The 16,749-nt window shown below is 41.8% G+C and overlaps 1 protein-coding gene across 1 annotated transcript in view; it reads left to right on the forward strand.

Annotated features, from left to right (window-relative positions):
- Positions 1-4,311: 4,311 nt before the first annotated feature.
- The window catches only part of Prkar2b (protein kinase cAMP-dependent type II regulatory subunit beta), a 100,508-nt gene continuing 88,070 nt past the window's right edge, over positions 4,312-16,749 (forward strand). The window contains exon 1 of the mRNA XM_048415451.3: positions 4,312-4,768. Within this exon, the coding sequence (XP_048271408.1) occupies positions 4,465-4,768 (304 nt within the window). The 5' untranslated portion in view covers positions 4,312-4,464. The remainder of the gene's footprint in view (positions 4,769-16,749) is intronic.

Consider the following 16,749-nt stretch of genomic DNA (forward strand, 5'->3'; position numbering starts at 1 on the left):
GCAGTCACTGACATAGGATAGACAGACGGAGAGACAACAGAGAGACACCCTGCACATGCATACGCACATACGTCCCAGCTAGAGCATCTTGCTGATTTAGCCCATCCTGTCACCTCTGCCACCTTCAGAGGCACTCAGTGCTTCTTTGATCCAGGAGACAGAGAAGATCCTCCCTGTTGGTTTCTTGCTGACCCCTCCACCCTGGCCCAGCTTTCTGCACTCTCTAGTTTGGTTAAGTTTGCTCAAAATTCACACAGATAATTTTTATTTGTTCTTGTCTCTTTTCCTGTTTCTTTTTGTTATGAAATTTTCTGCTAAAAGTTAATTATGGGGAAAGGGAAGGTATAGCCACATCTGGGTAGAGCTGAGGGGAGTTAAAGGGAGGAGTTGAGAGTGAATAGGATCAAAATGCATTGTATGACATTCTTTAAGAATTAATAAAGATATATTTTTAAAATTAACTGAAGAGGGGCTGGAGAAATGGTTCAGAGGTTAAAAGCATTGACTGCTCTTCCCAAGGTCCTAAGTTCAATTCCTAACAACCACATGGAGACTCACAATCGTCTATAGTGAAATCTGATGCCCTTTTCTGGCATGCAGGCAAACATGCAAACAGAACACTGTATGCATAATAAATAAATAAATCTTTAAAAATTAACTGTGACAAAATAAACATAATTCAAAATTGTCACTTTATCCATTTTAAGAATACAATCCAGCAATGTTAAATGTATTCACATTGTTATACAACCAATTCAAATGTATTAAAGCCATTTGATATCTCTGTCTGCTTTCCTATTAGGAAACTGAAGCTCTTTACCCACTAAAACAAGGAGTCTGCCTTCTGCTGTCCTCAGCCCCTGGCGACTGCTGTTTTTTCTTTTTGTTTCTATGGACTCTGATGGCTTTACTTATCTTGTATTTGTAGACTCAAACTGTATTATTTTCTTAGGATTGACATATTCAACTTAGTATAATGTCTTCAAGCATGTGCTAGAATTTTTCCCTTTTAAGACTGAATCAAGACCATCCAGTTGGATTTGATGTTTTGAGAACCTTATAGATAAAACAAAACCATAGTCATTGATAAAATTCTGAGGGTGTATAAAACCAAGGACTGAGGCAAGCATAGTTCCTATATGCTTGCAAATGTTTATTTTCATTTCTTTCTTTTTTCCTTTTTCTACATATTTGTTGTTTGAACCAGAAGGATTTGATCAAGATACACCCTAATTATTGATAGGCATTGCTAAGTGATTGATTGACCATAGTTATTCTGTCTTGTATAACTTGCCCAAGCTGTTGGCTTGTTCTTGACACTGTCTTGTTTTAGTAGTTATATTAAAGCCGTTTGGTATCTCTGTCCAGTTTTTGACGTGGAAATAAATCTGGCAGTCTTCTTATTGCATTTCAATGCTGAGCACTCAAAGTTCTTTTGCAACTGTTTCTAGTCTGATTATCTGAGAAACTAGTGCAAATTGCTTTGTAAATCAACAAGCAAAGAATCAATAGCACTGATGTTCTTTTTTTAAAAAAAAAACTCAGATGAATAAATAGTCCCTATAAGACACTGTCATTGCTCTCAAAGGCTCAAAAGAAAGTATCTTGAAAATGAAAGGAAAGGAAACCATAAAATATTGTCCCAAAGGTTATGTGGTGGTGGTTAAAAGCCAGAACATGATTTGAGAAGTGAAAATTTGTTCTGAGAACAGTTCTAGCATCACATAATGGGAACATGGGGACAAAGCCTTTTTTCCTCTGGTCATGGTTATTGACTTAAAAATTCATGCAAACAAAACTTATCAGGACACTGATCGCAAAGATAGTTTAAACCCAAAGATAGTTTAAACATATCTGCTCTTGGTATTATATGCTTGGAAATCTCCCAGGATGAGAGACTAACAGATCATCTAACCCAATTACTAATTTCATGCCCAAGTTACTTCTAGAGCCCTAAAGAAATGAGAACTCCTGGCATCGTGACTGATCTACCACACCACATATAAGAAATCTATGAAGTTGGGAACACGTGTTGGAGGATGCTACCTTAAAATACAGCTCTTGCTAATGTTTGCAAGAAGGGTGCTTTCTTTCTCCTGTCCTTGGGAAACGGTATTGACCATCATGGCAGAGACTAATAATTGTTCTCAGATTTGCTCTTCCTTCATCTTTAAATATTTGCATTCCCCAAATTTTACCATTGTAGCATTTAATTGCTATTGTTGTGCAATAAACTACCCTAACATTTAGAGGCTAAAACAACTTTTTATTATGTTCACTAACCCTGTGGATCAGAACTTACGTCAGGCGTTTACCATAAGACTTGAGTGACTTCTAAATGCACCACTGACCAAAGCAGTCACAATCCCACTCACATTGCTCCTGGTTTAGGAATGGTGACATTACACTGCAGAAGAGAGCATGGGCTTGTAGGCACCAATACTTTCACTTTCAGGAAATGCAATTTGTACAGTCAACAAGTCCAAGCCAAGAAAGGATGTGGTGTGTTTACTGGCGGCAGGGGTGGTTGTGGGTGGGGGGGGGGTGGTGTCCCATCTCTTTCCCACTTTCCTGCTATCTAACTAAATGACTGGAGGTGGAGCAGCCATGAAAGAGTGTGAATTCCCCATCGCCATGGAGAACCACCAAAGTCTTCAATGGCCTGCTTTATGAGAAAGAGAAATAAAGTCTCATCTTGTTTTAACTTGTATAGCTTACATTTTTGCTGCATATGAACAATCATATTCATAATTAATGTAAACATCATTAGTGAAGAAAGATGATAGAAATGCATCTTAGATTATTGGATCTATTGAACATAATAATGCATGTATGGTAGAGAACTTGACTAATACTGTGTTCCAAATGGTCACATATGAAAATCACATTTTCTCTTCTTTTATGATTTAATTTTTTTAATATAAATTCGTGTTTGGCCATGGGTGTTGGGTCCCCTGGAACTGGAATTACAAACAGCTATGAGCTGCCATGTGGAAGCTGGGAATTGAACTTCGGTCCTCTGGAAGAGCAATCAGTGCTCTTAGCCATTGAGTCATCTCTCCATCCCCTCACCACATTTTCTAAGCTTATTTCTTACACACTCCCCAAATACCATTTAGAAACATTTTTTAAAGCATTATTATTATGAGGCTAAGAAACTGAACTTGAGAAATGCATTCCCTAATGGGAAAAATACAAGATGCCTTGTAAACACATGGGTAAGATATATTTATAAAAATAATAAAACAAAGTGATATTTCTGATTTCTAGTTTCCCGAGTCACGTAATTTACCTTTTGTGTGGGCAGAAAGGTAAAGGAGAATAACTAAGGTAATAAAATAAAACTAGAGGAAGAGCAGATAAGTGAGCTTGTTCTTGGAGTGCTTTGCAGTAAAACGGGAATCGTAGAAAACGAATATGTGTATTTAAACGGCGTTTAATTTGGCAAAAGACAATTTTTTCTGCTTCAAAATTCTTAGAATAGGCTCGTTTTAAAGACAAGGGCTTACTTTAAAAAGCACAAATGTGTAGTTCTATTTTTTTATATTGCTATATTCTAATTGAAATGATTCAAAGGGTCAGGAAAGACTTTAAAAATAAGCAACGAGGCTGATCATTCAATGCACTCTTTGCTGTCTGACCACCTGTCCTGACGACCTGCATCGTGTTTGAAGGATATCAACTAACTTTGATAAGTGTTTGATAAGCATTTATTGATAACAATAAATGCTGCCTTTGTCTGGGCAACCAGTAGGAAATGCACCAAGCACCATAGCAGAACATCTGTAAAGCAGACGTCACAGCCAGGTGGCTGAAAGGCAGAATAAAACCTAGTGAAAGAAAAAGGATGTAACAAACAAGGGGCAGTATTTCTTTTATCCAAAAGATAACCAGTATAGCTGTGTGACTTGAACAATAGACATCACGCACATTTCTCTTGCGGTTGAATTCTAGGGAAAGAAAAAGCCACCACCAAGGTGGAGGCTGAAGTTTCAACCAATTGCACGACACCAACTCTGGGTGGGCTTGGGCGAGTGATGTGTGGGATTTGCGCAGGGATCTCTGGTGGAGCCCGCGGCCTCGGGTCCCACGCCCTAGGTTCCCGTTGCCTCCACCCGGAGGCCACTTGCAAGGCGGCTCTTGCACCCGCCCGCCGGGTTGCTATGGATTCCGGGGATCACGTGGGCGCGCGGGCGGGGGCGGGGCGCCGGGAAGGGGGGCGGTGCAGGAGCGGCGGGAGAGGGAGCGGGAGGAGCTGGAGATGCTGCCAACCCTCCCCGGGCTGTGCTCGCTCTGCTGCCGCCACCGCCGCACGGAGCAGCCGAGCCGGGGGCCCTGTGCGCCGCGCTCACAGCCGGTAGCGCCGGGGGCGCTCGCTCGGTGGCCGCGCAGCCCGAGACCGGACCGCGGAAAGGGAAAGGGGGCGAGGGCGGCGCCCAGGCGCCCCGGGCGTGCACAGGCAGGATGAGCATCGAGATCCCCGCGGGACTCACGGAGCTGCTGCAGGGCTTCACGGTGGAGGTGTTAAGGCACCAACCCGCCGACCTGCTGGAGTTCGCGCTGCAGCACTTCACACGGTTGCAGCAGGAGAACGAGCGCAAGGGCGCCGCACGCTTCGGCCATGAGGGCAGGACCTGGGGGGACGCGGGCGCCGCCGTCGGGGGCGGCACCCCCAGTAAGGGGGTCAACTTCGCCGAGGAGCCCATGCGCTCCGACTCCGAGAACGGCGAAGAGGAGGAGGAGGCCGCGGAAGCAGGGGCGTTCAACGGTGAGGACCGGCCCCCTCGCGCCCCGCGCCCCGAGACCTGACCGCCGCGCCCGCCTCACTCGCGATCCCCGCCTTGCTCTCAAACCCTGCGCTGAGCTCCCCAACCTTCCCCGCACTCTCTACCTTCCCATCCCGCCCACCCCCTCAGCACCCATTTCGGTCTCTCCCACTCGCCCACCTACTCCGCTCTCTTGTCATGCCCTCCGTTTCTCTGGAGGTGGAGAAATGAGAGGTTGCGCTCCTGCAGCCCCTCCGTCACCCCTCTTCCCCGGCCGATTTGGGGTGGGCATCTTGCTAGAAGGTTAACTTTCCCATGGGTGGAGATGTCTCAGTCTCGGAGAGGACCATTGTGCATGAAGGGCGCTTGGCGTCCTCTTTTCAGCCCTTAAATTTATTAATGGAGTGTTCGGGGAGAAAAGGCAAAACGTGTAGGGCTCAGTAAGAGGAGTGTGAAATCGGACTCACCGAGGTAAAACAAATTAATGATAATAGCTGTGACATCCGTGGAATACGAATAATTTATTATTTTCCAATACCATGTGGTGGAGATATTTTTGGATGCATAACAAAGGATCATATTTAGCCAGATATCTACGGGGTCTTTGGAGTGACGAAATAGGCCAATAATTTTCTTTCCTTTAAAAAAAATCAGTATATATATGTATATTGAATGGTTTTGATTTTGTTTCAAGTGTGTAGGAAAAAATAGCACCATAGGAAGTTCTAAGAGCATGTCATCTGTCTTTAGAATGAAAAGCCAATGAGTAACCGTAAGGACTGCGCCAGACACTGGGGCTGGAAAGAATGAATGAGAGAGAAAAGGAATTTTCTTAAATAGCTGCTTTTGGCAAGTCCCACCCCTTATGCTTACCAGCCTCTCCCTGACACAACAGATACACACACGTTTTACCGACACTTTTATTTACACAATGTCCCAAATCCCATGTTTTTCGGGAACCCAGGCTAAAATGCCGTGGTGTACCAATGTGCAAGTGTTTTCTTTGTGGTGTAAGGCAAGCGCACATGCAGCTTTTATTTATTTATCCTGCTAGTGATTTGTGTGTCCACAATGAATTTCATACAATGGAAACACTTAAGTGTTGTTCATTTCATTTCCTTGTGTCCCTTCCCAGGAAAATTTTCATTTCTTTGTAGCATTAATTCCATGTTGGATGGGTTATAAAATGAATGGATTCTTAGCTTAGCTCGTCTAAAACAGAGAAACCCCGGACATTAGTGCTGTACAAATGTGAAAGAGAAGATTGCTATTTAAAATCTTAATTTGGGACATTTGGGAGCTTTTGAGGATAGAATAATCATAGTTTTAGCTGTTCCCACACCAAGCCAAATGCTGGTTCTGCTAGGAAGGAGAACTAGGCAACATTGTACGTAAATGAGAAGGGCAAGCCTATATAGTATAGAAAGGACAGTGGCATCTGTTACTTGCATGCACATGCACTGGTGCACATAGTGTGTGTCTGTGACGTGGGGGTGCACTTGCAAGCAAGCAATGCACAAAGGGAAAGGGGACTAGTGGCCTAGATGGCAGGCAGCAAGGAGATGGGGACTTAGTAAAGGACCTCTGTGTGCTTTAGTAATGATGTTAATACGGCCGAAACCTTTCTGTTTAATTATCCTGAAGCACTTTGCATTGATTTAATTTGTCCTTGCAAGAGCGTGTATCCTGCGCATTGGAGCAAACAAATGCTTTTGTAAGCAGTGGGGATATTTTCTAGGAAGCTTTATAGTCTACAAGTTCTTTCCTATAAAAATTACTCAAGGTCAGTTGTAATAAATCCCTAACCAGTTGCACTGTTTATTCCCACCTCTACCTCCAGGGGCTGTAGAACTTTTGACCCTAACACAATTTGATGATTATCCAGCAGATGTGTGTTTGGCATTAGTATAACCTCTATGGGGGCAGGGTTTTTCTATTTTTTTGTGAATGGCCCTTTTAGACTTTGTGGACATCTAATCATCTGGATCATTTTGTTTCTCAAGTAACCCTTTAACCAAGTGTACTCCCTGGAACTTGGATTGATGCAAGGCCAGAATTTACCCACTCCTGGTCAAAGGGAGAATATACATACATACATGTATATAGTCATACACACACACACACACACACACACATTGCAAGGCAGAACCATTTGTGGAAACGATCACATGGGGAATTGACCAAAAACTTACAATCCTATTAAGGTGATTAAGGTGTTTCTATATCCAGGAGAATGCTGAAGAAACCGCCCCCCAACACACGCACGCACACACACACACACACACACACACACACACACACACACCGGGTCTTTCTCTTGGCACAGTAGAGAATAAGTGTTTGATGGCGACAGTCCCTGAGATACAGCACAGGGTTACAGAATCAATGACGTTCACACTTCACATGCAGGCTGAAGTTTGATTGAGAAAATACCATCTAGTCCCCTTCTTAGAGAGCTTTTATGAATAGGTAAGACATACGGTTTTTTTTCCTCCCCCCCCCCCCGTTTTGGTCAACAAACATCTCAGGTTTTCTGATACCCACAGTGCCCTGCCCACACTTTGAAAACACTGGTCAGTGGATCTTGATGACCGTGGACTCTAAGATCGCCCCTCTTCTTGTTAGTGGTTAGAGAAAGGACTGCCATTTGTTGCCAATTTTGGTGTGCTAGGTCCTCCATAAATGCCTTAGTTCATTACCCCAGCTCCATGATACTAATGAGGCTTATTGATTAATAATGAGTTATTCTGTGTTTCATAGCCAGTGTGCTGCAAACCAGAGCTGGCACAGGTGGGCCTGACTTCATCTCGGTGCTCTTGTCTGCCAGGTTTATCTGGGGCCAACTGCGCCTGTGCTAGCCCCTTTATAGCAAACTCTCCTGGATACTTAATATATTTTCTTTAAGGCTTTGGACAGTTAACTTGTTTGAGGTCATGTGCAGAACTCGGAGTAGCAGAACCGGACTTTTTTTTTTTTTTTATCTGTTTGACCTTGAGGCCCAGATCATCAGAAAGTTCGTAAGAAATTTGTTCCATGGCTTGACTCACAGGTCGGGTGTCCCAGGTTTTTTCCAGTACTGGTAATGGGTTTGCATTGTTGGCTCTTGACTTCTCTTGTGAATCATTTTCATATACGTGGAGGTATTATAATAGCTTAAGGTTAAAAGGCAAGTGTTTGACCACGAAACTGTTTCCTATTAGATGCTTACAAAGATTAAGTCTATGACCTTGACCTCCTATATTGTGGTTTAATTAGAAAACCAGGTACCTGAGGTTATTGGGAAAGTGGTCTGATCCATTATTGTGGTGATGTGGCCATAGATGGTGCAAGATGCCTGACAGTGGCCTTTACCTCCTACTTCCTTTCTCTTATTCTTTTATTTGTTGATAGAGTTACTATCTGTTCTTACCTGTTCATGCAATGCCTTTTTTGGGGGCAGGGGTTTTCACCTGATCCTGGCTTTTAGGCATCCGTAGGTGGTAGAATGTTAGTAACTCATGGTGGCTCTCTAGGGAAATTTCTAGAAACTAGAGTGAAGGCTGCTTGTCATCTGCTCTGCCTGCCTCACCTGGCACGTCTGCCTTCTATGCCAGGGTCGTATCCCTAACGCTGGCACTTACTGATGGGTTAACAGGAGGACAGACTGTTGAATCACTATTAATTTAGAGTAATGTGAGTGGTAATTAGACAGCCATCATGGCTGGGTCTTGTATTGCTCAGAATTTCTCAAGTGGTTAAAAATAAAGTAAATATAGTTCAAATTACCCTGAATTGATAAGCGGCAAAGAACAAATTACAAAGGGTCACTGACGGAGTAGACAACGTGGGATGAACTTCAGCAATATATAGAACTAGTCTTCTATGTTGCAGGGGAAAAGAACTAAAATTAAAAATAGAAACATAGCCTAAAACGTGGAACCATACAGCAAGAATATCAAATATTTGTATGTCTGCACACGCATGCAGACACACACACACAGAGAGAGAGAGAGAGAGAGAGAGAGAGAGAGAGAGAGAGAGAGAGAGATTTCCAGGTAGCAACTGAGCCTATTAAACATTTGAAATCTTCATCAGAAAACTTTGATTTGGAGGGGAGGGATGTGGGGTTTGAGATAAGGTTTCTCTGTATAGCTTTGGTGCTTGTCCTGGAACTAGCTCTATAGAGCCAGGCTGGCCTGGAACTCATAGAGATCCTCCTGCCTCTGCCTCCTTCATGCATAGAAGCAGGTAGCTTGTTGGTTCCCAGTCACTTAGCCCTGAAATAATCACACAGAAACTGTATTAATTAAATCACAAATTAGCTCTAGCTTCTTGTTGGCTAACTTTTACATATTAATTTAACCCATTTCTATGAATCTGTGCATTGCCATGTGGCAGTGGCTTACCAGCTAAAGTTTCAGCACGTCTATCCATAACATCCCCCTGACTCTGTCCTCCTTCCTCCCAGCATTCAGCTTAGTTTTCCCCGCCTAGCTAAGTTCTGCCCTGCTATAGGTCCAAAGCAGTTTCTTTATTTATTAATGGTAATCACAGCACACAGAGGGGACTCCCACATCATTCGTGCTGGGATTAAAGGTGTGGGCCACCACCTCCCGGCTCTCACTTTGATCTTTACAACTTCCAAGTAGTGTGGAATGTACAAGATACAGTTAGATCTTTTTGAACTAATTTCATATGTATGTATAATGCGTTACTCCACCCACTCTAGCCTCTCCCATAGCCGGCACGCCTGTCAGTCCCTTTCCCACATGTGTGACTTGTGGCTTTATATTATAGCCCATTTCATTTAACCAGGGTCATCTGTGGGAGCCTTGGGCAGAACTGTCCTTTGGCGCCTAATGAGGTCACCGGGGGTACACAGCTGAAGGCAGCTATGCCCTATCCCTGACTGTCAGTTGTCAACCAGTTTAATGATGAGAGGTAGACCTCTTTATGTCTTTAGGATCAAGTGAAATTGGAACGTTAGGCCTTGTGGTCATGGTGCAGATTCAGAGAATAAGGTTATTTCTCATAAGTGATTGAAGGGGAGGAAAGAGTATCAGATGTGTCTGCAGAAATTCCCTCATGCAATTTTAAGCACATGTGTTTTACTCCTGACACATGCGAGTGCTTTGTAACTTGCTGGAAAGTGGAAGTCTGTCTGAAATGGTTCCTGTGATTTCCCATTAGCTGGAGGGTGAAGGCAGGAAAAGGCAGTTCGTTGACTTCACAAGACCGTGCAGAATGTTCTCAACTGGCTTTAACCTGTTGAGTTCATAGTCACTTTAAGGAATCCCTGTGTGGGCTGACTATTGAGCTGGTCTTGGCTGACCCGGAACTTCCCACGTGAGTCAGGCTGGCCTTGAGCTCTGATTGGGATTCCAGGCTCACACAGGGTCTACTTCCCTATACGCTTCACTAAGAACCTGCACTTTCCGGTGCCATACGTCCATCAGAAGATACGAGACAAAGCAGCCAGTCATCGGCGCTTGCCTCCCAATGTGTTGCCAACAAATGATAAAAGACATGCATTTCTGGCTTTCCAGTTGTTTTGTACAACAGACAAAAAGTATAAGAGCCTTTAAAAAGTTATATTAGATTTATTTTAAGTGTAGTAAGAATGTTCTTACATCTACATACGTGCATACCATAGTGTGTGTGCGTGTGTGTTGCCATCAGAGGTCAGAAGGTATAGGATATCCTAGAACTGGACTTACAGATTGTTACGATTGTGGGTGCTGAGAACTGAACCCAGGTCCTCTGTGAAAGAAGCAAGTGCGGTTAACCATGGAGCCATCTCTCCAGCCTCCTAAAAGAGCCTCACAATATGTTTTGGATTTTTCAAATATATTTAGTCAGTTTGAAAACGTTGGTAAAGGTTATATTTTGTAATGTTAAATTCAGGCATTTGTGGAGAAGTGCCATTCTGATAAGCATTTGATATGCCATCTCTGTGATAGCCCAGAATTCATACTAAGTGAGTTAATATTTGTGAGGTCGTTAGGGCAGTGTATACAGCAAGCACTAGTTACATGTCAGAGACCTTAACTGATAGGAACTCTACAGAGTAGCGTTATCATTGTTTTGTTTGGAAGCCAGTCTGGTCTTACTTTTCAGAAAGCTGAGGGAGAACATTTTGGGGTGCTCTGGCTCCCTTTGGGATTTAATATAAACCTGCATTGCACGAGTCATAAACGATGTCTCCTTTCGGCTCACAACTGTAGGAAAGAGGGTTTTGTAGTTAATGAGACTGTGTGGTTTGGGGCAGCTTTGAATCCTGAAATGGATTATATCATTCGTGCCAGACGCTAAAAATATTGAAGGCATTATTTTAGTTACAAGTGTAATCCAGTAGTAGTACCACAGAAGATTTGTGGTGTTCAGAGTAGAACAGTTATTCTTTTCTGTTACAGGTATTAGGGGTTGAAACTGAAACATCAGAGGCCTTAAAGTAATCTCACTTCTCCTGTAATCCACCAATAACTGCTTTGCAGAGGGAGTCAAGGGAGAGCAACAATCTGGCGGGGGAAGAGGGGAGGTGTGAGAGGGAGAAAGTAAGAGGCAAATCAGTGGGGCATGTGAGGAACTGAGGCAGGGTCCTAAAGGATGGTGGGTGGGACTCGGGGTGCTTCCCAACCTGCCTGAGTTAAGATCAAGCTTTCTTTCTGTAAGACAGTTACAAGCTTTCCATTGAGGCTGCACAGGTGCCCCAGCGAGGAGTAAATGTTGCATGGTTATTTATTGTTACAAATCTCACTCCCTGGATTCCAGTAAATTTCCAGCTGTCAAGATTTTGTTTATAGCTGTGTTTTAAAAAAAAAAAAAAGTGTGTTTCCTTTTCAGCCTCTCAAATACCATCAGAAAAACACTGAATCTGTCTATTAGGAGTTTATTTACGATGTCTTAAGCAAGCCATTTTTCAGCAGTAGTAGCCTTAGAGAAGGCCCCCAGTGGAGGCTGGGGATTGATGGGACGTCTCAGAGTGAGGAGGGGAGGATTGAGCACAGGAGACTGAAGTAATTGACTGCAGTCTCTGTCAGGTGTCCAGAGCACCAGAAGGAGCCACCTGTTAGAAGGAACAAGTGGGTGTGGAAAGCAGAGAGCTGAGCTTGCGCACTGCCTCCACAGAGGCTAAGAACAACTCCTTTCCCTCCCTCCCTCCCTCCCTGCCCCCTTTTATTAATTTCTTCCCTTTAAAAAGTGTCACAATAATTCTCTTAAGTTTCTCTGAATCTATGAATTAATTCTTTTGTGAGAAATTGTTCATGGAGCTTGTGTGTAATGCGTTTGTTTAGGTGAAGTAGTCGAGAGGAGTTCCTAACTGAGTACAGTGGGTCCAGGCTTGTAAGTTTAGCCTTGTTCATATGTCAGTTTGTGTGCTGTTTGTATTAACCCCTCTGTTATGAATTCTTTTTCCCCTCCTTTGGGCTGCAAGTTACATTTCAAAAGCTTGGAGTAAAGAAAAGAAGTATATGTTGTTTTAGAGTTTCTAGAGTTTTATTTGCTCTGACTGCTTTTCATAGCAACAAAACTTTGTAATAAGTAAAATAATAATAATAATTAATAATTAAAATAAAATAAACTTAAGAGACAGTGGAGAAAAAAGCCAGAGTGCAGTGATATTGCTGGATTTGGTCATGTTTTGGCCTTTTGCAATTCTGTCTATACTGTCTAGTTGTGACAAACTTTCACAGTAAACCCTCACTGTGATATGATTATTATTATAATTATTTTATGAGATCAGTTTTTGTCTCAGAAATTCCAAATGACTTAGACTATTTCATTATGTAATTTTTGGAAATAGCTAAAGCTAAACATTTCAGGTTAAGGTTTAAATGAAAACAAAACAGTTTTAAAAATTCAGCTCTGTGTTTGAGGCCAGCCTAATCTACAGAGGGAATTTCAGGACAGCCAGGTCTACACAGAGAAACCCTGTCTTTCATAAATAAATAAATAAATAACACAGAGAAACCCTGTCTAAGATAAACAAATAAGCAAATGAATGAAATTTAAAATCAGAACAAAGATTAACAGGAAAACTCAGCTATAAACACAGTTGGTGCAGCGTTCATGAGTGCTCTAGCAGTGGGCTCTGCCATGTGTGGCGTAATATGTTTGGAAACTTGAAGAAAGTCATTCCAGTTGCTGCTGTTTAAAAATGTTTCTTGATTTAAAAAAGACAAAAGATCAAAATATAAACACACATTCCGCATGAAAGTGAAGCCAAGAAGATACACTGTGTACAGTTATGCCTGTGTCTGTTTGGCTTGGGTCTGACATTGTTTAGTTTACATCAGCTGTTCCAAGATGGAAGAGTTCACGGTAGTGATATTGAGGGATTTTTCTTCAGGGAAAAAGCTTCCCTTTAGTTAAATGCTAGTAGACCCCAAAAGCATCCTTCCAAAAGGTCAAGTTAATTTAAAATATGACTCAGACATTTCATTCCTACCCTTGTAGTGGGGTAACGTTAAATGGTGTCTTTTTATTTATTAATAATTATTTTGAACATCTGGGGCTCCTTACATCCCCTTGCTAAACAAGGGCTGTTAGGTGCATGGTGCTTCATCTTCCCCAAAGTAAGTAAGTGGTGGAGCCAGGATTCTGAGCTGGCAGCTGTGTTCCTAACCCACCCAGGTCGTTCTAGGTGGTGCCTGTGATCTATCTTCAGGGTTTAGAGAGTGGGTCGAGAAACGAGCTACCTATTCACGCCCCGGAAAACGTGCAGCCCAGCCTTTCACTGATCCAATTCCTTCATCTGTTCCACCCAGATGAGTACTTCCCGTACTTCCATAAAATATTTCAGAACCATGATATTTAGAAATATACTAGAAATAGTGTTTGTTTTGAAGACTTGACTGTATTATGCCTTAGCTAGAGAAAGTATTGGGGTGTATACTCCCAATATGTATTTATAAATTTTATAAGTGCAGCAATTTATTAACTTGCTGTGTGTATGAAGTGTCACAAGGTATGTGATTCAGAGAGGAGGAGGTCTTTGTGGACGTGTTCTTGTTTCTTTTGCCTTACAGGCTTGTTTTCCATGCAGCTTCACAGTGCAGAAGCGACTCTTTGAAGACCACGGCTGTAAATGCCACAGCTGGGGACTCTGTTAGCGTCTGATTGGGATCCACTCTGGTGTTCAGATTTCAGCGTCTGGACCACAGAGGACCCACGAGAGCCTGGTGGTCGTTGCATGTGTGCACTAACACAGAAGTTTGGTGGAATATAGAGTGAAATTTTGTCGTATAATAAAGATATAAATCCCTTTACTCAAAAATCTCGCCTGTAAATCTGTATTCCTCTGTGTACCTTGAACTCTGACTTATCTTCTGTGGGCATTTTCAATCATGTTATTTATGTTTAATTAGGGATCACTAGGTTTTAAGTAGTGGAAGAAAGACAAAACTTTAAGATAAATGCAGTTTCCTAGAAGTTCTCAGAAATGACACCCTGTCCTGAGCCTGTTGCCTTCTCCATGTCCTGAGCCTGCTTCCCCTCTCCATGTCCTGAGCCTGTTTCCCTTCTCCATGTCCTGAGCCTGCTTCCCTTCTCCGTGTCCTGAGCCTGCTTCCCTTCTCCATGGCTTTGAGCCTGCTTCCCACTCCACGTCTTTCAGCAAAATCAGATGTCATCTCAGGCTTCCCTGTGGATTCTGGTGGTGTCACCTGTCCTTCCTCACAAGAAGCTTTGCAGATTACAAGCAGTGGGAAGGACGGGAGGGAAACACTACTTTCTAAGAGTTTTCCTCTGTGGATTGCACTTTGCCAGTTGTAGGTGGTCAATTTTTTTTCAATTAAAACTAAGCTGAATATTTAATGCCTAATAAGAAATATGTGTACATGTAAAAGGCACGAAACCTTCCCATGCATGTGAATGATGTGCCTGGTGCTTGTCCATTTACATACTTCAAAGCTAACATTTACATACTTCAAAGCATTTAAAGATAATTTCATAAAATACAAAAGCTGTAGTCTATTGTCAGTTCAGTCTCAAAGATTTAGATTTCATTATATTAAAAACAAGGCTATTTTATCTTTGAACCTGACCTTTGATTGCTCTATAAACTGTAGAGAACACAGGCACCCAGTCATGACTTGCCTGCAAAGGTTTCACATTCAAGGTGACAACTGAGGTAATGTTTTTGTTCCCACCTCAACCACCCCCCCCCAAAAAAAACCCAAAAGAACGGTAAGAAAGCCACAAGTTAAAGCATCATTTTTATACCACTCTCTCCTTTGAGAAACAGGCAGAGTTATTAGAATAGAAGTTTGTGTTTATAAATCCCAAAACTTACGTTTTTACCTCAGCTTGAACACTTCAGGACAGAGTAGACAGGAAGACTTAAAATGCTGCTTTATTTAAACGAGACAGGTGCTCATAGTAAAAACAGGAATGCATGCCTGAAATATAAATTAATTGGGAAAATCTTTGTGCTACATTGACAGCTTGCCTCCATTTCTTCCTGTTGTGGTATTTATAAAAGTAAGCTCACTGAGGGACAGATTTAGACCTCTCCAAGTTGACACTGCTTCGTAGTTTATTACTAGAACCCATAATTCTATACTTACTCAACTGTAAATCCCTAATATCTTAACTTTGGTTTAGAAGGAGATAAAGGGTCCTTTTGGGTCCTAGCTTACAGGCACAGTTGTTCACAGATGTTTGATTTTTGTATTTTTGTTGTGAGCCTACCCTTTAATGACTGAGCCATCTCCCCAGTCCCAGGTCTTTGGTTTCTAAATTGACTCTTAGCAAAGGTTGCACAGGAAATATTAGGACTTTCAGTTTTTACTAATTTTATAGTAGTTGCTTTACATTTCTTTAAAGATTATTCAAAATGTATTTTAGTGTTTGAACTTTAGTAAAAACTCATTTGTATTTTGTGACTGGATGATGGTGGTGCATGCCTTTAATCCCAGCGCTCTGGAGGCAGATATCTGTGTTCGGGATCAGACTGGTCTGCTACAGTGAACTTCTCCAGAGGACATGTAAATATCTGAGACTCCAATGGACTGAATGCACAATCTATCACGCCAAATTTGGAAAAATGTAAAATCATTCTAACATTTACTAAAATTTGCTTCTGGGCTGGAGAGGTGGCTTGGCCATTTGAGACTAAGCTCACAAAAAACATTAACATTTGCTTCTTTTGAGAAATGCAATTTTTAAATCATAGTATGTTTTTATGTTATTTGTTTTATTTATTTATTTTATATTATTTATTATTGCATATATTTGTTTATTCTCAGCTTTAATGTATAAGACATTCAGTTTTAAGCTCTAGTACAATAAATATTGATGGATATAATCTAGATAAGCAGAACTTTAAGAGTCTAAAGAAACTTAGAAATCAAAAAATTTTGACAGCTATTGTTCCAGGGTCTCTGCCTGAGAGAGGGAAGGTGGGGCTGCCCTCTCTTCTTCCACCCCTTGAATTCCAGGGATCCAACTGAAGATGCTTTGTCACTCTGAACCATCTTGCCAGTCTGAGAATATGATTTTCAATGTGCATAATTTATTGATTCATTTTCACAGTTTGTTTATTTCTCTTGTTTTGAGACGGCACCTCTGTATGCTGCCTAGGCTAGTCTTGAAGTCCTGAACTTCAGCCATCCTCCTGCCTCAGCCTTCAAAATATACAAGTCTACAAGCATGATAAAGCATCACTGCGCCTAGATTCCCATTAATTTCTAAATTCGGGTTTCCATGGATGCATGATTATAACTAAAGTCTCTATTCCATTTACTGATTTAGCTATCTTCTCATCAATCTCTCTCTCTCTTTATTAGTAGGACTTCATACTGCTCTGGTTGCATGATATGGTAACACCACCTTTTCTCTTTCAAAATTGCTTACTTGAAGGCCTTTATTTTATAGAAATTTTAGAACAAACTCCCATTTTGTATAAGATCTTCAGTGAGTGTTTTGTTGAAGTTGTACTGAATTATATAAATGTATAGAGAACAGCCGTTTAATTATAATGACTCTTCCACCCATGAACATA

Source organism: Myodes glareolus, chromosome 11, assembly GCF_982192425.1.
Source record: "Myodes glareolus chromosome 11, mMyoGla1.1, whole genome shotgun sequence".
NCBI lineage: Eukaryota > Metazoa > Chordata > Mammalia > Rodentia > Cricetidae > Myodes > Myodes glareolus.